The 23,746-nt window shown below is 39.9% G+C and overlaps 1 protein-coding gene across 1 annotated transcript; it reads left to right on the plus strand.

Annotated features, from left to right (window-relative positions):
- Window positions 1–97: 97 nt before the first annotated feature.
- Window positions 98–23,480, plus strand: LOC104503884 (mitogen-activated protein kinase 11-like). Its single transcript, XM_010147604.1, has 9 exons — window positions 98–267; window positions 13,548–13,677; window positions 14,623–14,681; window positions 15,806–15,917; window positions 18,714–18,743; window positions 18,876–18,923; window positions 21,331–21,445; window positions 21,569–21,640; window positions 23,389–23,480. The coding sequence occupies exons 1-9, from the start codon at window positions 98–100 to the stop codon at window positions 23,478–23,480; spliced, it is 828 nt and encodes a 275-aa protein (XP_010145906.1).
- Window positions 23,481–23,746: the final 266 nt, after the last annotated feature.

Here is a 23,746-nt window from a genome sequence, read left to right on the forward strand (position 1 = left end):
GGGGCTCTCCCTGCTGCCCGCCTCGGGCTGCGATGGGGTTAGCGGGACTGCCCCCGCGGGCCCGGGACGCACACGGGGAATTCTCTCCTCGGAAACAATGGAAGAGAAGTCACGGGAGCGGGGCCGTGTCGGCAGGGCTCAGGCGGAGAGAGGACTTTCACCCGGCGATTTCGGGGGGAATCGCGAATTAGGGCAGATTGCCACCCGAGAGTTTCCACGGTTTTTGTGGTCATCGCTGTGTCAGGTTCGCTCTTTTGGGAGCTCCCGGTGCGGATTGGGCTATTGTTTTCATATTTGATGCGCGCTTAACTATGCTTGTGAAAGCTTTTGATCAGTTTTTGGGAGTCGTAGTGATGTTTAAGGGGTTTTCCGGAAAAAAAAAAAATCGTGCTTCTTTTATAAGCTGGGTAAGTGGAATTACGTGAAAACAATCCACAATGGGCCTTTAAATAAATATACTACACAAAAAATACTTCTTCTGAACTTAACTTTTTGCCGCAGACTAAACTTGTGCAATAGTTGCTCTTTTTCTCTTTGCGGCCAGATGCCAGAGAACATTTATGGAGTTTCCTATCTGTTGCTTCCTTCTCTAACTCTGTGAAATGCCCCGATTACATGTAAACTAGGAATATGCATCTAAACCACCTCCAAACAATTAACAGAAACACTCAGGACTGGTGTGAAGTATCTTTGAATTCTCTTTTTTATTATTTCAGGCTTATACTTGCACCAGGGAAATCCTAGGAAAATCCCCTCTTGGTACCTACCGTTGTAGTTAAGCACATAGTCCTCTGTCTGGTGTGAATAGTTTCACAAGAACCTAGTTTATTTAAACTACAAAATGTGAGTTTACTTTCTCCTATTTTACAAACTACGAGCTGGATATACAGTAGGAGAGTAACCACTGTGTTCCAATTGAACCTGCATTTCTGGTTATTTTCCCCATTTTGGCTGACCTAGTTTTAAGGGGAGGACCTACTCTGCTGAATTTTGTAATGAGATGTCAAGACTTTTGAGAAATTGCAGAGGAAATGAAAACGTGGTGGTTCACTTGCAGCACAGCTGGTGCTTTGTTTCTTTTAAGTTGTTAGTGTTAATTCATCGTGCTTACTACTTTTCTGTCTGCAAAGCTAAGGAAATCCTAGTGTTTTATCAATGGAGAAGCCTAGGAACTAGGAAGTAAAATGGAGTCTGGAAGATGCTATGGGAAAGGTTTACTCTAAAATAGACATTTAAGAACAGAATACAGCAATAAAATACTGCTCTATATTAATAGCCTTGTTAACATCAATGAACTACAAACCCAAACAGAAGCTTGCAAGTGAGGAAAAGGTTTCTATCTTTCTCAGCAAAGCCATCTATTTTTAGTGTCTGTTGAAATTGATTTCTTGAGTTTTTTTCTCCTCTATGTTCCTGTGCTTTACCCAGGAGACTCACGAGACACAATCATTCCCTTGAGTAATATGCTATATTGCTTTTGTGAATAATTGTACTCCTATTCAGTAAAATACCTAAAAACATATTTAAGTCTTGCAGAAAACACTGGAATTAAACAAATTCTTAAGTGCTTTGCTGAATAGAAGCCAAGGTCCTGACCTCCAAACACTGGCTTTAAAACAGGAACAAAGTTGTTGTAACAAATCTTTCTGCCTCTTCTCTAGTACTACCCTTTCCTTTTTTACAGTAAATTATCAGTCACATCCGATAGACTTGTGCAACTGAAGTGGTAAGTGGTAATGAGAAACATATTGTAAATATTTGCATTTAAACTGACTTCTGCTGGCCTTTTCTTTGCTTACAGCTCAGAATGATTAGAAGAGTTTGTGTCAGGAGGCTGTGTTTTGGCCTAATTTATTAACATTTTGTAAATGTAATAGAATTCATGTTTGGGTTAGTTTTTATATGCCAGATGTATCAAATGTGCTGTGGAGATAGGTATTACTATTTTGAAACAGACTCACTTGTAGAGAGGTATCTGTGTTAAGCACAGTGCTTTCCAGTATGTTTTTCTTGTGTTTACTTCGGTGTGGAATATGTATAAAAAGCAAACCTTCCTTAACATAAAGAGCCCTACTGCCTTTCTTAGTTTTCTAATGCAACGTCATAAAGAACAGTTCTTCTTGGAAATCCTGAGAAGACCTCAGACACACTGCCAAGCAGAGTTGCACTTCAGCATCTACGTGCGCCGCGGAGAGAACTGTGAGGTCTTTCCCCCAGGTACTTCACCCTTGCAGTACATTCTGCATTACTCTTGGTTTTGGCTCTGTAGAGGGCTGCTGCTGCAGGTGCGCAGGAAAAACCTGGGCTCTTTCCTCTGGACATTGAAGCTGATAGATGTTCTGTCTTCTGCTGCTGTATTTTTTTAATTTAGGAAAAAAAAATAAAGCCCTGTGGAAGTGTGATGTGTGTGTGTGGTAGTTTTAATTACATCTAAAATGATCAATGGAGTCTTAAATAGTGCATTTTGGTTATTTTTTCTTCAGGATTTAGCAAATATCAAATTTACATGCACAACTGACTGTTTTGGAGAGGTGTTTTTTCCTTCCTGTGCTATAGATTTGCTTATCAAGTTGAGGGTTTTTTATATTAGACAATTATTTAAACTATTGCTCAAGCTGAAACTCTTTCAAGTTTTCTTGAAAAATGCATTTTCATAGTGTCAGCCCACAAAGTTGGCCTTGTAATTCGTAGAAGTCAAAGAGCTGGTTGACTCTTACAGACCAGGATCTATGCCTGTGAATGTGAGTTGTAAAATATTTCTGATTTTAAGTGCAGCATTTAAGCTGGTAGCCATTTGGATGGGAAGCAAGCAAGTCTACTTTCAAAAGGTAATCTTCATCTACAACCATTTCGTGTCAGTCCTAGAGAAAAGAGATAACTCATGCCTCAGGTCAAACTGCATTTTAAATTCTTGTCCCTCGTGACTCTGCCTTTTAAATAAGAATTCTGGCAATGTTTGAGTCTTCCAACTGACCCAGTGACACTGCTTATAAACTGGACCTCTGGCCTGCAGTATCTCTGCCTCGTTGCTGTATTACCCTGGTAGGTCCACTATGGTTTGGTACCCGTCTGCCTTTTCCTCTGGGAGCTGGTGTTACCCGCTGCTTGAGAAAGAGCTTCTCTTCTTTTTTAAAAAACTTTTTATTATACTACAAGTTATGTAATGTGGATAGATTTTTTTGGTGCACTGTGGGTTCCTTTTTTGAAGCCTGAATGCCTCTCTTTGTGGCAGCTTTTGTAAACTGTCTTCCAACCTGCTTAGTCCTGTTTTGCCTGGGAGGTATAGACTGCCTTCTGCAGCGTGCTGACTCTGATCTCTCCATCAGGTTGTTTGCCATTAACATATTGCAAGCTCCGTGTTCTGTCCTCCTTGGAAAGAACAGACTTTGCAAGATGAACTGAAGTGAGTCCAGAGCTGCCTCCCAACCAGAAGCTCCTACACTGCTTCCTGAGAGGCTTTTGGCATCGTGCAGTCAGTCTTTTTTAATTTTAAGAGTATGCAACGCCTAACACCAGCTCAGGTGACATAACAGGTTTTAAGAGAGGCCTGCTAAGTTGGAACATAATGGCACAAACCTCAGTTCAAGCAAAGCAGGAAAACAAAGCCTGCCTTAAGTCATTTAAGCAATACAGCGCTTCAGCAGCTCCCTCCATCCTGCTAACTTAAAGTGCATGCTTAAGATCCATTAAGTTTTTGTCCTGGCTAATTTTGGGTAAAAATAGGGCAAGGTAGGGTGGTGTTTAGGCCTCTGTTTTGCTTTGAGGAAGTACAAGTGGAAAAATAGAAGCAGAAGGGTTTAAACCTGAAGTTAAACCCCTTCTTTCCCCCATCCACCCTGTCCTGTGCTTCTGGTTAGGTTGTCACAAGTGTTTTGAGGGTGGTAGCTTGGAGGACGAGAACCCCGCGTTGCTGATGCTGTGCTTTTCACACTGAGGACCTCTGTGGAGACGCTGAGACAACTCGGTAGCGTGTAAGCTTTTTTTTGAAAGCTGATATGGATTGTCTTTGACTGACAGAGAGGAAAAAAATCCTTCATCCGAGGCCGTACCTAATGACTTTTGGATGATAATGTTTGGGTTTTTTTTACAGGGACCTTTTACGTAGCTGTAGTGATACTAAGCCTGTGATTTCAACTATGAGATCAGGTTACCGGCTTTATGATATGTATCACTGTAACATTACATGCTAGTTTAAATAGTAACTGTTGAGATGAGCTTTTAGAGCAGTAGTAACACCCACCTGTTGTATGTAAACACAGCTGGAAACTGGAAACCATATAGATCTCTACAGGCTACAGGCACAATCCCGAGCACGTGTAGAGCCAGTTGATTTCGGTGGAGTGCCTTTGGGCTCTTCCTCTTTCGGGTTAGCTCCTTCGTTTGCAATGCAAGTACAGGGGCTGAACTTCATACTACATCTGTTTATGATTATATTTTATTGGAAACAATTTAAACAATATTGTTAAAGCACTTCTGTCCAAGATCTGTTAGCAATTGTCTATTTTTGGTATGCATCGTTCAGAAGGAAAGTTTTGAAGCCTTTCCTTATTTTTGCAGATATTTACAGTGAGCCCTTCTAGGCTTATTCAAACACTGAGTTGACAGCTGAGTGAGAAATGAAGGCTGATATGAGAGTCCAGTCAGAGTCAGGACACCTCTTAAGAGTGAGTATATGTAATAACGATACTTGGAAACAAGGCCTTGAAAGTGAGGTTGGAGTAAGGAGTCCTCCTAAATAAAAGGAGTTGCATGATCAACATTGCAGCTTAGGAGGAGGATCTTTGCAGCAGCATTGCTAGAATGAATTGATGAAAACAAGTGAAACAAGAAAAAGTGTTGCAGAGTGAGAAAGACCTTCAGAGGAACATGAAATAGCTATTGGGAATGAGGACAGGATGGGGTTTGAAGCTACAAAGCCAGGAGAGGTCAAGAGTTCAAGAAATTTTGTGAAAGATACATGAAGGAAGATGCAAGAGTGTTTCTGAGAACTGGCCAGGGAGACATCAGGATAGAGTTTCAATTCTGAGAGTGGTTTTGTTGGGAATACTAGGATGAGTGCAGATAGCTTGTCATTCCTCTGTCCAGTTTCATCCCTCATATTTTCCAGCTGTTAAAACACTGTAGCTACTGACTTTGGAAAGGAAAGGGAAGTGGGATGGTAATTAGTGAAGTCAAGGTTCCTATTTTAAATGAGAATATTGAAGAATGCTTTCAATGGAGGAGACTGAATCAGGAAGGAGGCCTTCGTGGAGAAGGATGAGAAGGGCTGAGTATGATGGAGATCTCTATGTAGGATGTTGTCACTAAGCCTGTGGAGTAGTTTGAGAGCCGATGAGAAATACCTGTATGTGTGTGAGGAGGATGGTAGAAGGAGCTGCAGGTAGGGTGAAGAAAAGGTAAACTCAAGAAGTGCAGAAGATCACTTTGTGCAGGTTTTCTTTCAGGAGGAATTAATGAGATCTTTTTTTTTAGAGAGAGTGACCATGGCGTGGAGGAGAGATGAGCTGGTTGTGGCAGAAAGGGTCATGGAATTACAGCTCTATGTATGGCTGTAGGAATACATTAGCAGAATAGAATTTCTCTGAAGAGGGTCTCCTCCATCCCTACTTCCATATGATTTAATATAATATGCACCTTCCTGACCACATGATACAACAGTTGCATAGCTGACTGCTTTCCTCTCCTGCTGTCAGTCTTGTCTGTGATTGCATTTGGCTAGGGGACATGGTCGCTGTTCCTGAGCCTTTAAAGTCTTAGAGCCTGGTTGCTTCCACACAGCTTCTCAAGGAGCTGTTCGCAATTTCAGAACATATTAGCTACTCAGTACCAAAAATCCAGTTTCTTAGTTCTGTGTATACTGTCAGGAAGGGATAGGGCATTTCAAAATGCTTATGTGATCTGGGAGAAAATTGCTACCACTTCATATTTTGGTTGTTGTAGAGACAGAAAACAGGAAATGTGAAAAAGTGGGGGGAGGAATAGGAAAAAGAAGGGCAAGAACGTAAGTGAGCTTGCATCTGTTTAGGTTTGTGTAATATATTTGAAAGCACTGGTATTTTTCGCATTAAGTTTTATATCCAGATTAACCGCAAACATGTCTAACTGTAGCTCCTAAGACCACAATTTATAACTACCTGGCAGTTTTATTTTTTTTAATGAAATGCTGAGTAGAATACATTTGTCATTAGCAGTATACTGGCTTAGTGGCAGCTGACAGATTTTCTTGTTTACATGCTGACATTGAGCTTATAGGCTATCTAAAATACATGATTATTTTAGTATCCATGAGTTAGTTACACGTGCTGAGGAAGCTAACAGCCTATGACCCCAACCTTCTGGATGTTTTTCTCACAAGCATGATTTTAAATGCATCACTCCCACTGATACAAGCTGTAATGTCTATAACTTCACCTAGAAAAGTGTGACTGCTCCTCTGTGAAGTTATTTTAATATTTAAGTCACTGTGGAGACATGAGAGATCAGAAAGTAAAAAATAGCTTGTGGATTCAAAGGCTGATACAGCATTTTTATGATCATGTTGTTACATTGAAAGAACACTGGTGATTGATTCATGTAAACATGGATAGCAGTTATTAATATATTTCAGTTTCTGCTTAAAAGTGTTTATTTTTATGTTGGTTGCGGAACAATTATGCTACATATGTATAGAGATATTTTGTGCTTTTGTATTTAGAGTTAGTAGTAAATTAATCTGAGATAATTGACAATGATTGTACTAAAGCCAAAATAACTGATGCTAGTACTCAGCATGGTGCATGGGAATAATATCCAGCTGATGGGATGTAATTTTACAATACAGTAACCTGTCATCATGAAGCAAGGGTTTTTTCTCTAATGAGGAGATTAACATGTCATTTTAAAGCTACCCATTACTTATTCTCCCACCTTTTGTCTTGCTGTGGTCTCATTTTTCTTTATGGTTTCTTTCTGATGCACATATATGTCCTGATTTATGTGTTTTAGTAAACAAACACACGCTCCTTACCTTAAAATCTAGCTCTTAGAGGATGGAAATCACCAACTTGAACTTAGATAAAGTAACAAAGCATTTCTAAAGAAGAAACAAATGAACCGTTTCCTGGTTTTACTTTGTTGTTTAAGCTTACCATGGGTGGCCTTTTTCTGTTGCTGTCGTTTTGCACTGCCAATAGCTGTTATCGTCCATTTTCTGGTATTGGAGAGTTGCTGTTTGTCATAACTTTATGAAAAGTAGCTCTGTTTATTAAAAAAGAAAAAAAAAAGGCAAGATCCTGGAGAAGACCCAGAAGACAAAGCTCACAAACTACAATTTGCAAACAGAAAACAAAATCTGTGATATTCATACGATGACTTTTATTCAGTTTCATGATATTTATGAGAAACTAAAAAAGGGTTGTCATTCACTGCACTCGTGAGGATCCCAGATGGTGTGATTGGGCACTAGAAAATGTCCCAGGGCAGGGTTCCTGTGTGTCTCCCTTTTCTATGTTACTTGCCAATGCGTGGTATAGTAAGGACTCTATTCTGATTATTATGACCTCTATTCTGTTCCTTCTCCTCAGTATTTGCTCACATACACCCTTCTGCTGCTGTTACTTGTTTTGTCTCAGGAATTCAGGATCTTACAAATTAAGGGGACACTTTTCCACAAGGAGATTCATGTCTCCTGCCATGAAAGGAGTCAGTGGGTACGTTGAAAGGATGCTAAGGTCTGTGGATAAGAGCTCAAATTTGTGGCTGTACTAAATATGTGGCAGAAATTTTGTGTCCTATTTTGTTTTCTGTACATTATCCTCTTTCTTACCAAAATCGGTAAAGTTCTGCCCATGTAAACATGTGTTTTGAGCATGAATTGCATTTTTTCTTTGTTTTCTTTTGACACTTACATGTAATGGAGAATCTTCACGTATTCTGGAGGAATGTCGCCCAGTGAAGTAAAGAAACTTGCATCGTGTTGCAGTGGGATGAAATAGAGGCCTAGGACAATATGGGGAAAACTCATACCCAGTATCATTGTCACATGGAGCAAATTTAAGGATCTGCTTGTGTATAGCATTCTCTCCAAGCCTTGGATAGTGTCAACCATTCTGATGATGTAGGAGTAACAGCCTCACAAACTGGGACACTCCATTGTATAAAACAAATAGGAAATGTTAATCTTCTCTGTATTTTTTGCACTTAAACTCAAATGGGTCACTTAGAATAAACATATATAATTATTTGTACAGATAAAATGCTTCCATGAGCATAAAAATCACACTTTCCAGATGACCAAAACCTTGTGTTTATTTGGGGTGATGGGGATGGAATATCAGCTGACACAGGTAACCTGCAGTAAATGGGGACACAAGACTGACACCAGGTACAACCAACTTGCGTCTTGCCTTCATTCTAGATCTGAGCTGGATCTGGGAATGAAGAGAACTCACGAGACCAAACACTGCGCTCAAGCTGAACTTTTTCTGGGCACTTCTAGATAGTACTGTGCCCAGTAATAACCTCTCTCCAAGCCCAAAGCATTAGGAAGTTCAGGGGCCGGCCATAGTCCAACAGGACCAGTTGATCCCAGGAAGACTCCTTCCTGCACTGGAAGCTGGAGTTTACAAAATAGGCTGCGAGCTGAATAGTGTGCTTCTAATCCCAAAAGCCCTAAAGGGTCTGAGCAGGCTGAGCACATGAATGGCTTGTCTGTCCAGTGTTATTGCTTTGCAACCACAGAGGATAAACTGTCTGTGGATACTGGGGAAATGACTGTATGTATGGCCATGTTTATAAACATTAGTGACTGAAATCTATGCCCCATCAAAAGTCCTGAACTTAGCATGAAGCTGTTAAAATCCTGTGCTTTTTGCCTCCTGAGTTTTTGGAGTGCATTAGCTTGCTATGTTCAAACTTTTCTCTGAAACCTTAAAAACTGGGAAAATGTGCATATAAATAGAGATTCGTATTTCATCTAGTGGAACTTCAATAGAATTATTAAATATAGGAGCTGAAAACACTGAAAAAGTAGGTTTAATTTAAGTGATGATTGAAAATCACACTAAGCCAAAGTCTCTAATCTTGTGAAAATGATGCCATCCCCGTAAGCAGAATAATGGCTTTTTATCCTTGATCTTAGGAAGGACAGATAGCAAAAAAAATGTCATAGCTGCAAAGGGTTCTGAGTTAAGAACGATCTTATCTGAAAAAGCTATCACTAAGATTGTTACAAAATTGCTTCTTGTAAAATAAAAAAGAACTGTGTTTCTTTTCAAATTATGGTAGAAGCTCTTTCTGAACGGTGTTCCCATATAGTGTCTAGGCATGTGAGCATATTGCTTTATGGTAATATAAGAAATACTCACCATATGCAATTAAAAAGTCACTTATTTTCACTGCCTCCATCAAATTAAATGCTAACAGTAAAGAATAGAGATGGGAGATGGTGTTCCTTTACAAGTGGCGAAGTTCACCTCTGTCGTACTATTCTGTCCAGCTACGTGAGATAACATCATGATCAGAGGTAGGACACTTCAGAATAAGTACTTTCAAAGAAAACGAGGAAATGGTAGCTAAACCATTGGAAGGATGGTTTGTTTCCACGTGTAACTGAGTATAAACGAGATATAAACACAAGTGGTTTGCCAAAGATGAAGCCCATGCTCTAAAGCACCCACAGCAGTAGAAAATAACCTTGCAAAAGAAAAAGGGTGCTGTACGTTGGTGGCAGTTGTTTGTGAGGCAATGCAAACACCAAGAGACTGGCAGGGAAGCTCTCTCCTGTCCAGACACAGGAGTGAGGAGGGCGTGAGTTCAGTGTTGTGCAGGGTTAGGGAAGGTGAGGGCCCTTAGCCCTCTTCTTATCCATTAATAATATCAGTTAACAGCATGTTGGGGGTTTTGTGTGAGGTTTTTGGGGTTTTTTAAAGAAGCTGGTTTGAACCATTTTACTCAGGGGCTGGTCGCAGGCCCCCAAGGAAGGGTTTGCAGGTGCCATGCAGGGGTGGGCCCGTACAGTCGCTGCGACTGGGACTAGAGAGGTCCTGTCCAGGGACTAATCTGAAAAGTGAGCACTCTCAGGGAAATCACACAGAAAGATAAGCGGTTCATCCTGCCACCTAACAGTTTTTACTTAGGGGGATATGAGGGGTTCAGAGGACAACTCAGATGTGATGTTACAATAGCAAGAGCGGAAGACCAAGTCTAAAATATGAGGCGTAAACGTACACGGGGAGGATTGCAGGCCGTGGCCTGCCGCTTGCAAAATGGGATTGCAGACATAAGTCCTCTTGAATCTGATAAACGGGAGAGTTCAGCAATGCAAAATCTGTATTTTTGAATTCTTCACTGTTAATAACTTGTGTTATAATGATAGTAAACCAGGCTAGGAAAGAACCTGAAGACATTATCTCCAGTTACCATTTGGTAGTTTCTTGACTGCAGAGGAACTCATTTAAACCAAGCCAGTTCCTGGCCTGCGCAGCTTCAATTCATGCTTTCCCATTGAAGGGCCCCGGACTCCAGTAGGCATTTGTTTCCTTTTTTTCTTTTTTTTTTTTTTTTTCTCTCACTCCTTATGTGCTTCCATCCTGGGTCTAAAAGAACCTGCTGTCGTAAGAATTATTGAAGCTAAAAAAAAAATAGTGCTTCGTACCATCTGAAAGCTTTGCAGCCTTGAGTCATATGGAAGGTAAAAAGCAATCCATCTTAAAGATCAGTGGTTTTTAAACCTCTGAAACCCACATTTGACCCTAGAATTGGGAGGAGAGGGATGTTTATCATACTAATGGGATTTAAAACCTAATTCCTCCTAGCCTTCTATAATGTACACAGTATTTCCCAAACAGGCACAAGCATGGGTGGGAAGGCTTGTGAATTGCCAGAAGACCTGAGACCTGAACAGCACAGGCTTCTGGTTTAGGCAATGTTATTTATTTATCTGGATAAACATTTCCTTTTTCACTGGAATAAAAGTTGGAAATGATATTGTCCTGGTTTCAGCTGCAATAGAGTTAATTTTCTTCCTAGGATCTGGTATAGTGCTGTGTTTTGGATTTAGTATGAGAATAATGTTGTGAACACACTGATATTTTAGCTGTTGCTAAGTAGTGCTTATGCTGTCAAGAACTTTTCAGCTTCTTGTGCTCTACTGACTGAGAAGGCTGGAGGTGCACAAGAAACTAGGAGGGGGCACAGCCAGGACCACTGACCCAGACTAGCCAAAGGGATGTTCCATACCATATGATGTTATACTCAATATATAAACTAGGGGAAAGCTGGCTGGGGGCCTCTGCCCTGGGATTGGTTGGGCATCAGTCGGAGGGTAGTGAGCAGTTGCATTGTATATCACTTGTTTTGTATATTATTATTACTACTATTACTACCTTTTTAAAATTTATTTCAATTATAAACTGGTTTTATCTCAATCCATGCGGTTTTTTTTCACTTTTACTCTTCTAATTCTCTCCCCCATCCCACTGTGGGGGAGGTGAGTGAGCGGCTGTGTGGTGATCAGTTGCCAGCTGGGGTTAAACCACAACAGGTACAGAGATTATGTGTTTGTGAAGCTTGACAGTGTTCTGCAGTGGCTTTGTTGGCCAGGATTACACACAGGGAAAATAGATATAATCTTTGTTGCATTAACAGCTAAGCATTGGCTTCCTTTTTATTTCATCAGGTTTACTTGTGCAACCTTCATGTTGTCCCTGTGGCCAGTCATGTGGAATTTAAGATAGCTCTGTTGTCAGTTCTTGTCACACTGTTTATTCCTTGAGCTGCTCCACGTATTTGAGCAACAGTGTCCTCATATCCTAAATAACAATGTCCTTACCCTACTGTTGGAACAAGTATCTCTGTTCCCTTCCATCCACTCTTTAGAGTGATACCAGTCTTCTCCTTCTTCCTATGCTTGCTTTCTTCTGCTCAGGAAATGCCCTTCCTGAGATGCTCAACAAAGCCACAACCCTGTACCTCTTTAAAACTTCCCTGAAGATCTACTTCTGTGATGCTTGCAAGAAACTAGCTGAGTAATCTGCTTATCTATTTCATTTATCTCATGAGTGACTCACTCCTTCCACGGTGCTGCAAGAAACCTGTTGATTAAATATACTTCCCCTTACTCTGTTTTTATTTGATAAAAACATTGCTGGATTGTGGCCTGCATTGGCCTTTGCGGAGGTTGGGTGAATTCTAGGATAACTGGATCATGATCACCTTTTGGATGCCAACTCTGTTCTTCCTGCCCATTTGTTGCTTGTATCTTTTGTTGCTTCTTATTACAAAAACAACTTTGTCCTCCAGCTGCCTACAAATAAAGGGGCTTTGCTTTTCACTTGGCTCTTCATGACTTTAGCAGGGCACCAGATACGTGTGGGAGTCCACTTACTTGGAGCTGACTGTAGGCTCGGTGTATTAGTTTGGGAGCTACTGCAGGGATGTTCAATGTTTTAATGTTTGTCTCCTGCCACAATTTACAGGAGTGTCTAAAAGAGAAGCAAATAGCATTTTGTGTGACTATTGACTGTTGTAATCGTACTCCATGCATTTTTCACGTTACCTGATTTTTACTGTTTGTAACTCAAAAAGAAGTGATATAAGTGTCTGAAGGTTCTCAGCTTTCTAATGCTCTCTAGCAAGTGCAGGTAGTGTTATCCACACTTTAAACAAAAAATTTCAAGGTATTTTAGTTGAACACAATTTTAACTTAATGGATAAGAGTAACAATTTAAAGATTTTTTTTTTCTTTATGAAAGAATGTAGCAAACTGAATTTTTTTAATAATAATACTGTGTAGTGTCATGAAGTAATGCATACAGGGATCGTTTTTACTCCTGTGCTAGATTACAGGCAGCATTTATTTGTGGCTTGTTGTGCTTGTCATGTCTTTCTAATACATAAAAACCAGTGTCTCCCTTTTTTGTGCAAATGGTGACGTGGGTATTTAGCATCATCTGCAGCGGAGCTTCTCCACCTCTATGAAGATAAGCACATGCTGTGTGTCAGCAGGATCTGTGGGCTGGAGTGTAAAACATACCTGTTGTTCACTTGCTACCAGCATTTCCCAAGGAAGCGGTGTGGCCTTGGCTATGTCAACATCCTTATTGGATACCAGTTTTGTGGCATTATTGTCTAGCAAGCTAATAGTCACATGGGTAATTAATATTGCTAGACACAGTGGCAGTGTTCCTCTAATCAGTAAAGACTCCGGATTGTTCAGTAAGACCCAGAGCTTGAATCCCCATATTCCCTACAAGCCTTGCCTTGGAGCTGGAGGTGTGCTAATGGAGCTAATTCTCTGGTTACTTTTCCTGCCATATGGGGATGGGTTACCCAGGCATGAGTCCTGAATATTATCATAAGCATTAGTAATTTGCTAGATGGAAAACGAGGGAACTGTCTTTGAATACTCAGAGTTACTGCTGACTTACTCCTTCCTTCACCTCCTACTCAGGGACTGCAACCTGGGGAGCCAGAGCCCCCCAGGAGAGTGTAGGTTTCTCCAGTGAACTAGCTGAGAGCTTTGAAGCAGAACATGCCTACAACGTGGACTTTTTATTTTCCTCTTCTAGTTCAGCTTATGATACCAAAACAAGGCAGAAGGTGGCAGTAAAAAAGCTTTCAAGACCTTTTCAATCACTTATTCATGCAAGGAGGACCTACCGAGAGCTGAGGTTGCTTAAGCACATGAAGCATGAGAACGTAAGTGGAGAGGGAGTTCTTTCTCTTTGGATTTTTATGACAAAAGTTTGCATAACAGGCTTAAATTAAGTTCGGTACAGTCATCTTCTAAAAGCGTATGCAACTCTCTAGCTACTCAAGATACCTGGACCCTGGCTATCTAGGTGTAGTGAAGTTACTGGACTTTAGACCTTTTCAGTGACAGACTGCCTGCTTATTGAAAAATGATCTAATTTCACCTGGAACATATAGCTCATGAAATCCAAAACAGGTGGTCCTACTCTTCTCTAACTAAACTAGTCAGAGTGCTCTGCATGCAACTGATGGACGCTCTTGAAACATTAGGAAAAAAATACCTTAAACCTGCTTTTGCTAAATTTGGATTCTGTTGAGAAATTAAGGGCAGATACTCTCACTGAAATTAACAACAGTGTAATATCTAGGTGAAAGATGATATAATTTCAGGCTCCAAACAATTGAGTACTATTCAAAGTTTGTGGCAAACCGTTGATTTCAGTGGGAGTATCCACCTGCTTAAAATAACTTGAAGAATTGAAGCCTGAATAGAATGTAATGAACTGAAAAGTATCCTGGAGAAAGGATACTAGAAAAATGTAAACAACAGATCAAGATAACCATGAAATTGTGCATAATAAGTATAACAAGGGTGTAAGCCGTGTGTCATCTTTTCTGTGATGAAACATTGCTTTTTCTGCCTTTATTTCTGATTGTCAAGTCTTGTTGTAATTACCTTTTGTAATTAATAGAATATTCTGTTGGTCATGACGACAGCTGTGGCTATGCCTGTGTAGGCCACCTATTGTGCCAGTTGTACTAGTTTTCAGGATGATTATACGTCTTTTTTTTGGTTTTGTTTCATCCCCAAAATGCAAAGCACTGTCAATACTAATTACATGTTGCCTTATAGATTTCTAAAACTAAAATGTTGATTCCTTCATCTTTCAGGTTATAGGGTTGCTAGATGTTTTTACACCTGCAACATCAATAGCAAATTTTAATGAAGTGTAAGTAAAATTTTAAACTCATTCTGACTAGTTAGTATCACTCTGGTTTTAGAACAGTACCTGCTTCCTTTTTAATATGCTTGCAGCCACAGTTGGCTTTTGTGTGAACAACCCCAATAAATCTTTTTGTGACTTTTCCCCAAAAGAGGAGGAAAAATGGGCCCCATTTTTGTACTTTTTAAAAAATAATAAAGAAGATTATAGGTATATGGTAGGTGGTTTGATGCTGCATAAATTCCAGTAAACTTGAAACTTTTTCAGTTCAATTATGTGTTAGCTGTAGATTATTTTTTCACAGCTGGATGGGATAGTTCAGGAATGCAGGAAAGTATTCTGTTGGTTAACTGAGACAAGGTAAATTTAGGCTGGATTCCTGACTAACCTAGGGCTAGGTGTATTTCAGTGTTCCTCAAACATATGATTTGTGCTGAGTTCCTCTTGGTTTACATCGTCTATGAGCACTTAAGTAAACAATTTAGCAAATTTACAATTTAGAAGAAATAGTAATTAATATATTTTTATCTCAATGGAAATTAGTGGCCAACACCCTTTGATTCTGGGACGATTTACACAAACTGTGTATGATAGATGCATGCTTTTGTCCCAGCACTGCTTTTGGGGAAAAAAATAAATCAATGTTTCTGCAAAAATTTTCAAAAAAATAAAATCTCCGGTGGGGGTGAGGAGGGAAGTTACTCAAAACACTCTTATTTCACCCAATCCAATGTTAGTGTCCATCATTAGATATTCCGTGGCCTTGCAGGTAGTATTGGTGCCTCAGGCTCCCACTTTGATGCTAGGTGAGGCTTCCTATTAATCTCAAATTACAACACATTCTCCCCTCACTGAACTGCTGTCGTGCATCATGGAGAAGACAGAGGTAAAAGCTTTTAATGTACCATAAGGATTTTTTTTTCTTATTATATTAAATCTCATAGCTATGATTCCAATATTAAAGCTCATAGTTGATTTGAAGGGCATAAACTGCATGGTAGTAGAAAATGAAAAAGGAACCTACATGGAGTGTGTAGTTAATCTTTAAATGTGCTGCTTTCAGAAGGATTTACATTCTGCCATTCTCAGATGTGTTTCTTTGTTTTCTTCTCTTTGGTGTATTTTCACAGGTATCTTGTGACAAATTTAATGGGTGCTGACCTGAATAACATTGTCAAGTGCCAGAAGTTAACGGATGACCATATACAGTTTCTCATCTATCAGTTACTTCGAGGTCTTAAGGTACTGGTTGAATGCAGGGGTTCTAGAGTCAGCAGATGAAACGTTGTAGTAATGGCTGGTTCATTGCAGTGACAGTACTTAAACACTCTTTTTTGTGTGTGTCTTAAGATTGCACAGACTGAAGCAATAATTTCAGAAATTATTAGATCCTTTTTCTAACCAGCAATAAAACCCCAAGCCTGCCCATGTTTACATATGCAAAACATGTGACTACTCCCTTTGAACATTAACTTTAGATCAGTGTCTTTTTAAGTTATTATTGAGGGAGAATCACTTGCTATATGTCTCAAGTGAACACATTCTGTAGAGTACAGTGTGTGTTTTAGACACTTCACCTGTCATAGAATCATAGAATGGTTTGGGTTGGAAGGGACCTTAAAGACCATCTAGTTCCACCCCCCCTGCCATGGGCAGGGACACCTTCGACTAGACCAGGTTGCTCAAAGCCTCATCCAGCCTGGCCTTGAACACTTCCAGGGATGGGTCATCCACAGCTTCTCTGGGCAACCTGTTCCAGTGCCTCACCACCCTCTCTGTGAAGAATTTCTTCCTGATATCTAATTTAAACCTCCCTGTTTTCAATTTAAACCCATTATCCCTTGTCCTGTCACTACAGGCCCTTGTAAAAAGTCCCCTCCAAGCTTCCTTGTAGGCCCCTTCAGGTCCTGGAAGGCTGCAATAACATCTTCCTGTCATGAGATAAGGTGTCCCTGTCATGAGAAGGTAGTGAAAAAAACTGAAGAATGTGAAATAGATCAAGAACAGGGTGGCAAGTAACTCACATTTGTGCTTTGAAAGACATGAGCCAGTTTGGAAAAACCACAGCCCTGATTTTGTAGTGTGTCACATGGGTGAAGAGACAACCGAGTTAGTTGGGTTCCTTGGGGAATGTCTGGAAGTAGAAGTTTATCCTAGCAATCTATGATGTTGCACACGGTCGGCTAGGATTTACTCTGCATGTAAAGTCATTGTTCCTTTTATTCATATCAGTTAAAATTTATATAATTGGATAACAGAGGCAATTGACAATGAAATTGTAGCAAAATTTTCTTCTGAAAGCATTAAAATATGGATCATTTTGCTGATGTTAAACATATAAGTGTCTGTAAATAGCGGAAGATGTAGAAAATGCTTCTCATTACTAGGTGATAAGCATTTTCTCAGACCAGTGTTGATTTTCCCAGGTATAAGCAAAAAGAAAACAGAGGGGTCAGCTGCTGTAGTAGCTAACTTAACAGTAATTGATATTTTAGACCTGGAAAATAACTGTGTTTGAAAGCAAGCTGTGGTAAATACTGGCTCTGAAATATGCTTATTACATGATTTTCAGCAAGTCACCTGGTGCCTGAGACAGTAATTCTTATTCATGTATGCAGGTTCTGTCAGTTTAAGTGCAGATTTTAGTGAGTAAAAATTGCGGAACTGAGCCCTTAATTGCTTTGTCTCATTTACTTAAGTTAATAGCTTAATTAGGAAGATGGATTCTGGAATTAATTATCCAGCTTGCGGTTTTGAATGTGAGGCTGTGTTGTGTCAGAGCTAAATAATAGCAAGACTTGAGCTCTAAAGTGAATATTAATTTCAGAAATGCGCTCAGGTGCATTTCTGGCTCTGTTTTGAAAGGGAGGGGTTGCTGGTGGCTTGTCTCTTCTGGAACTGAAATTCTCATGTCTCATTAGTCGCAGAACATTTAATCGTACATAACTCCTCCCCTGCACCTACGCTGCAGTTATTACAGCGTGTACCCGCATACCTGAGTAAGGTACGGGCTTGCTGGTGGGTGTGTTCAGGGGTTAGGAGCGCAGGCTTTGCAGAAGCCGGCTGAGCAGACAAAGAGTCAGCGGGGAGCTGTGTAGTTTGGCAGAGGGCTGCTTGGTGGCACGGAGGGGAGCCCTTGTCTCAGCTGGGCAGGGGCACAGCTCCTTCTGTTGCAAGCGGTGGTTTGGCTTCCTCTTCATTCGACTGCTCCCAGCTGCTGTGAGGAGCCCTCAGGGGTGGCCCTGCCCTTCCAGCATGTAGGTCTGGAGCAAGAAGAATGCCCTGGTGTTTTCTTTGGGTTTTCCCAGTCGATATACAGGTTTTGCATGTAAACTCTGCTCCTAAAATAGAAGATAAATTCAACTCCAGAGAATAGAAGAGAAGGTTTTAGAGGTCTTGCAGATCTGTTAGATTAACTGACTGTTAATCCTAACAAGCGAATGATAGGCAATTAGAGTCAGCTTTTCTCAATCTTTTGAGTTTTAATGTTTTATATGAAATAGCAGAGACACTACAGCTGTTGAAGAAATACTGCTTCGGGTCCGTGCTTTGGAGGTGGACTTTAAGCAATGCTGTGGTTTAGGTGGGTATTTGCCCCAGGGTGCGAGTATCTCTCACCCGCATTCAGCATTCACAGTGTGGGAAGGTGATTGACACCATGTAGGCGTCAACCCTACTGCTCTCTAGGCACTGACTTTGCTGGGGCACTAGCCGATCAACATGGACATCCAGAGGACCCTGGAATAAATTCCAATTGGTAAGAAACTTTTGACAGAAGAATCACTGCAAGTGCTATCTTTTATGCTGGAGTCTTGTCTTCATGGCTACCTTTCTTGATACATCCAGCTCTGAATAAGACAAAACAAGGGTTTGAAGTTTGTCATACCTCTGTTTGATCTGAAAATGTAGTGTGACGTCAGCCTCTTCTGTATATAAAACAATCAGTCTCAGAAGTGAAAAGACAAGTGACTTACACCTTCCTTCACCTATAATGTCAAATCTTACCCTTTTTTTTTTTTTCCCCTATTCGTTTCACAGTATATTCACTCAGCTGGAATCATCCACCGGGTGAGTTCACTCATTGCCATAATAAAAATGAACAGAGCATGTCTCTCTGTGCACCAAATGTGTTACTGAGACCTAGTTATAATACACTCTAAAAGGTTAAAATTGTACTTCATCAACTCTGTTCTGCTACAGGACCTGAAGCCCAGTAACCTAGCTGTAAACGAAGACTGTGAACTGAGGGTAGGTACCATGCTGTTGTAATGAAGAATGTTGTAAAAGCTCTCAAGATGACAGTTTCCTGAGAAAACACTTGCTACTGCTTTTATTTCTGATTACAGGGATTACAGCTGTTTGCTACTGTTGCTCCCCTGGCATAGAAAACCCATTTCCACCAACATGTGTTTTCTCCCAAATGTTAATTTAGTATGAACACAAGTATCTTTGCATAATAGTGATTCTTACTTCCACACAGATGGTACATAGGCTAATAATTTGGCCCCTGTGTGAGTACTTAACTGAGTGTACCTTGAAAGTTTGACCTGTGATATGTGTCTGCATCTGCCTTGCTTAGATGAAGCCTTATAGCAACTTCTCTTTTTATAGCTGCAGAATATACAAGCTAAATTAAATAATCATATGGAAACAGATACCAGTATTACCAGTTACAGGCAGTAAAACAAACAGAAAACACCTCCCCAAAAAAACCCACAACAAAAAAACTCAAGTAATCCACACATTTCAAATGCTATTTTAATGCACGTGTCTATATAAATACATACCTCTGTGTATCTGTGTGATGCGATATTACATTATAAGCATGAGGCTCTGGAGAAGGACAAGATGTATTCTAGCTCTCTAAGCCTTTAAGCCTAAGAATGAGTAGTTTCTCCATGACAGCCAGAAACATCTTTCTCCTTGTGACTAAGACTGATGTAATCACTTTATTCCAGCTGCGAGGGATTTAAGAAAAGATTCCAAATACTACAAGATCAGCAAAAAGTCACAATAGTGAATAAGAACAGTGCAGTTAGGTTCTCGCACTAATCCGGATCTGTGGTGAGAAACTGTGGTTCCTCTTTGGTTTAGTAACACTTGCAGATGCTCAGCAATTTTCGTGATTATCCCTTTAATGTCTTCATGCATGTGTGTTCAGCATCTGTGAAATTTTATGGGTCATCTGGGTCTGATCATGCCCTCAAAAATGTGTGCTGTATTTTTGTACTGTAAGTAAAGGAGACTTTTAATCTTTTTTTTTTTTTTTCAATTATTATGGTATCTGTGCACCTCCCTGCCAAGCATTTGTTACACTGCTCTTTGCTTTGCTTATATTTATGGCTTTACTTCCTCTGATACCAAATTATTTTCTAATAGAACAAACTAGTGGGTATTTCCAGGTACAAACAAAAAGGAAATAGAAGCAAAAAGAAGGAAAATGTGTGTGTATACATTTGGTATAAGGTATTAGATATTAAAGAAAAATATTGCCAAAGCCCTTACAAAAATAAGGACGTTAATGTTTGAGTTTCAAGCCATTATTCATGCCTTGTTTTACTCGTGCTTTTATTTTTGCTTATTTAAGAAATAAATAATACTTTAAAGATATATTAGAAATAAAGATGTTAATGTGTTATTTGTATCTTAATATTTTCCTTTAGGCTTTTTATATCTTTCAATTGGATTATAACTGAGGACTTTTGAATGATACTGTTAAAATTTTCTTACTCCCAATGAAAAGGATTAGCCATCAGCTTAATAAATAATCCTGGATCTCATCACAGGAGGTTGCCACTGATCTTAATTCACATTTCTATTTGAAGAGAGGCTAACTAGCTCAGATGGCTGACTTAACAAACAGCACTGAGGCTCAGATACCACAGCCTCCCCGAGAGTCAGGGATACCTTTTAGCTCTGTAATTAGTGGGGCATAGACTAATCAAAAAACAGAAAGCAAAGAAAGGAGCAGGAAAAATGTAATTGAAATAGCTTCCTGTCAATGTGAACTTATCAAGGAAGAGCATATGGAGGGGAACATTTTGCCATCAGACCTATGAGTAATATGTGTACCTAAAGAGAGCTCCTTTGTTGTTTTGGTGGGAGAGTTCTACTGAAAACAGATGGTATGTGATGCAAATCTACCTCGTTACGCAGGATATAGGCTTCTCTCCTCGCAGTATCGACAGGATGCGTGATTTGGGTACATGCTACCTGTGTGCAACCGTGGTTAGGTAGGCATGAGAGGGAAACAACAGAACTGAAGATTTGGATGGTCTTTAAATATTTAAATGGCCAGTGGCGCTTGCTGTTGCCATTTTACACAAATGCTCCCAGATGATAGTGTTTCATTTTTTTTTATAGCAACAGTGCTTATTTTTAGCAAACGAATGTCAGCGGAAAATTGAACTAGAGGCAAAATGTAAAGTTTGCCTTAGAGGATGTAGGGCTGGGCTCGTCACAGAGGAAGTGTCTTTGTGGAGACCTGTAGGCTGCAGGGATACAGCAGGGAGAGCAGATGAGCTCGTCTGCAGAGCATTGCTGGTTTACTTCACGGATGGGGAGGGCCTTGGACCTCAGAAGTAAGTAATAGGGAAAATCAGTACCTGTAACAAAATTGAAAAGGGATTTTTATTAATTCTTTTTTATTTTGTAGATTTTAGACTTTGGTTTAGCTCGACAGACTGACGATGAAATGACTGGATACGTTGCAACAAGGTGGTACAGAGCTCCGGAAATTATGTTGAACTGGATGCACTACAATCAAACAGGTAAACTGCGAGCGCTTGCATTTCGCTACAGCTGGATATAGTGATACTTTTAAACCACGAGGCAACTCTGTTGAAAGATTTCTTTGATTCATTGTACACATTTCTCCTTCCATTATTTGGCAGTTGACATCTGGTCGGTTGGATGCATCATGGCAGAGCTATTGAAAGGGAAGGCCCTGTTTCCGGGAGATGATTGTATCCTTAACATTAAACATAAAATACAGCTATAGAAATACTCTCTAGTTCTTTCTTTTTTTGCAAAGACTCAAATGTTTCTATGGAAATGTTTTTGAGGTGACAAACTTTTAAAACAGTAAACTATTTTTGCTAATCTTTCAGTTTAATATATATGACAGCTGAATATGAGATCCACTGGTAGGAAAAAGACAGTAACAGATGTTCCTAAACAACAGCAAGTTACATTTACTCTTTGTTGTGTATCTGTATTTAAATAATAACCTAGTTACAACAGAGCAGATTTCTTCCATGTGTGATCTTGCTAAAGTAACGTGTTAAATCTGAAGCTGAGTAAAGGCAATATGTTTTGTTCAGCCAATACAATTTTAAGAAACAGCACTGCTTTTAGGTTGGAAGTTCCTAACATGCAAACTAATTAACTTTTAAATAATAAGTGAATTAATAGACAGATTGTGTCCAAAAAAAAAAACCCAGCAGTTCCAGAAATGCTGCAGAAGGAACAAAACCCTCTCTTTCCTTCAGCGCTGTGCTGTGGTCCCTGCTGGAGCATCAGGGATTTCCATTGGTGTTTCCTGTGCTGGCAAGAGGGGGAAAAAACACAACTGTTGCTGAGGAGAGCAGTAAAATAGTAAAAGAAAAATGAAGAAAAACAGATAATGAGGAATGAGGAAACAACTGCATCAGCAGAGGAAAGCTTTTAATATTAGAAACAAAGGCACATTCTTCTGTACTGAATATTGACGTTTCTTGCTACCTGAAACCCCTCAAAAAAACACCAAAAAACCACTGCTTCTAAAACTGAGCCGTTGCCAGGTGCAAAACAATCTGACATTCGAATTACCTGCAAAACCGTTAAGAGAGCTGAGAGACTACGTCTCCCCACTGACCTTTCTGTTGTGCTCAGCATCATTAGGCTATATTGTAACCACAGGCCTTGTCCAGACGTTCATCAACTGGATGATGGCTGTGCTTCAGACTGTTCGATTACGTGATATGTGGTATTTTCTTTGCTGTTATAAAATACTGTCTACAATTATATGATTACATCAATTTAAATAAAGCTGTAAAATAACCCTGAGTCTCTAGGGATAATGTAATATGCTTTTACAGGTCATGTATGACATTGAAAAATGAACATTTTAAAGTTTCTAATCTTGAGGGTGATATAAAACACATTTTTTTTTTAAAGCTACCAAATGAGAATTTTCCACTTACCCGCCCTCAGATTAGTAATCTAGCCCTGTGTGCTATATGGTATTAGACTGTTCTTCAGAAATCCTTCAGATCACTGAAATGTGAATGTGCTATTAAAACTAAGTTTAGGAATATGTCAAATTGGGAACTAGGACAGGGAAGCAATGTTTTGCATATACCTTTCTCAGGTACAGGCACACGTGACTGAGATTCATATCACAGAATCACTAAGGTTGGAAAGACAATCTAGTCCAACCATCAACCCAACGCTACCGTACCCACTAGACCATGTCCTCAAGCACCATGTCTACACGTTCCTTGAACACCTCCAGGGATGGTGACTCCACCACTTCCCTGGGCAGCCTGTTATAGTGCAATAGAGAATTTAGTACTCCAGCACTAGCCTTAATCAGGTATGAATTGGCATCCTTCCATGGACTACTCTGGAATGGTCTTGCTGGTTAGTTTTAAACATCTTAACTATCTGCATGAAAGCTCATTGTTTAAACCCTCAAGGACCATGTGCTGTTGATTTCCCTGAAATAATGCAGATATCGATCAACTAAAGAGAATAATGGAAGTTGTGGGCACACCCAGTTCTGAACTCCTGAAGAAGATATCCTCGGAACATGTGAGTTCATAGCTTCATTTGGTTAACTGACTTTCTCTCTAATTGGCATCGTATGTCACTGGTTGTGGTACAAGGCTACTCTGATTAGGAAAGGGGCAGACACTTCAAAGTGATCTCTCTCTTTTGCTGCCAGAATGGCATGATTAAAAACCAAATATTCTTTTTAGAGGTATCCCAATGCCTTGGCTGTCAGCTGGATTAATTTTGGTACTTGTTTGCATGTACTCAGTTTTTGAAAGGAGTTTTGCAGTTGGTCCTGTGTGCTGGGTTCAGCCAGG

Source organism: Eurypyga helias, unplaced genomic scaffold, assembly GCF_000690775.1.
Source record: "Eurypyga helias isolate BGI_N326 unplaced genomic scaffold, ASM69077v1 Scaffold10482, whole genome shotgun sequence".
Taxonomy (NCBI): domain Eukaryota; kingdom Metazoa; phylum Chordata; class Aves; order Eurypygiformes; family Eurypygidae; genus Eurypyga; species Eurypyga helias.

What these genes read in the sequence shown, in the direction of transcription:
- LOC104503884 (XM_010147604.1), top strand. Translation starts at nt 98, where the DNA reads ATGGAAGAGAAGTCACGGGAGCGGGGCCGTGTCGGCAGGGCTCAGGCG. An exon ending in ATAGCAAATTTTAATGAAGT is followed by an intron (nt 14,682 to 15,805) that starts GTAAGTAAAATT and finishes GTATTTTCACAG; the next exon opens with GTATCTTGTGACAAATTTAA. An exon ending in GATGCACTACAATCAAACAG is followed by an intron (nt 21,446 to 21,568) that starts GTAAACTGCGAG and finishes ATTATTTGGCAG; the next exon opens with TTGACATCTGGTCGGTTGGA.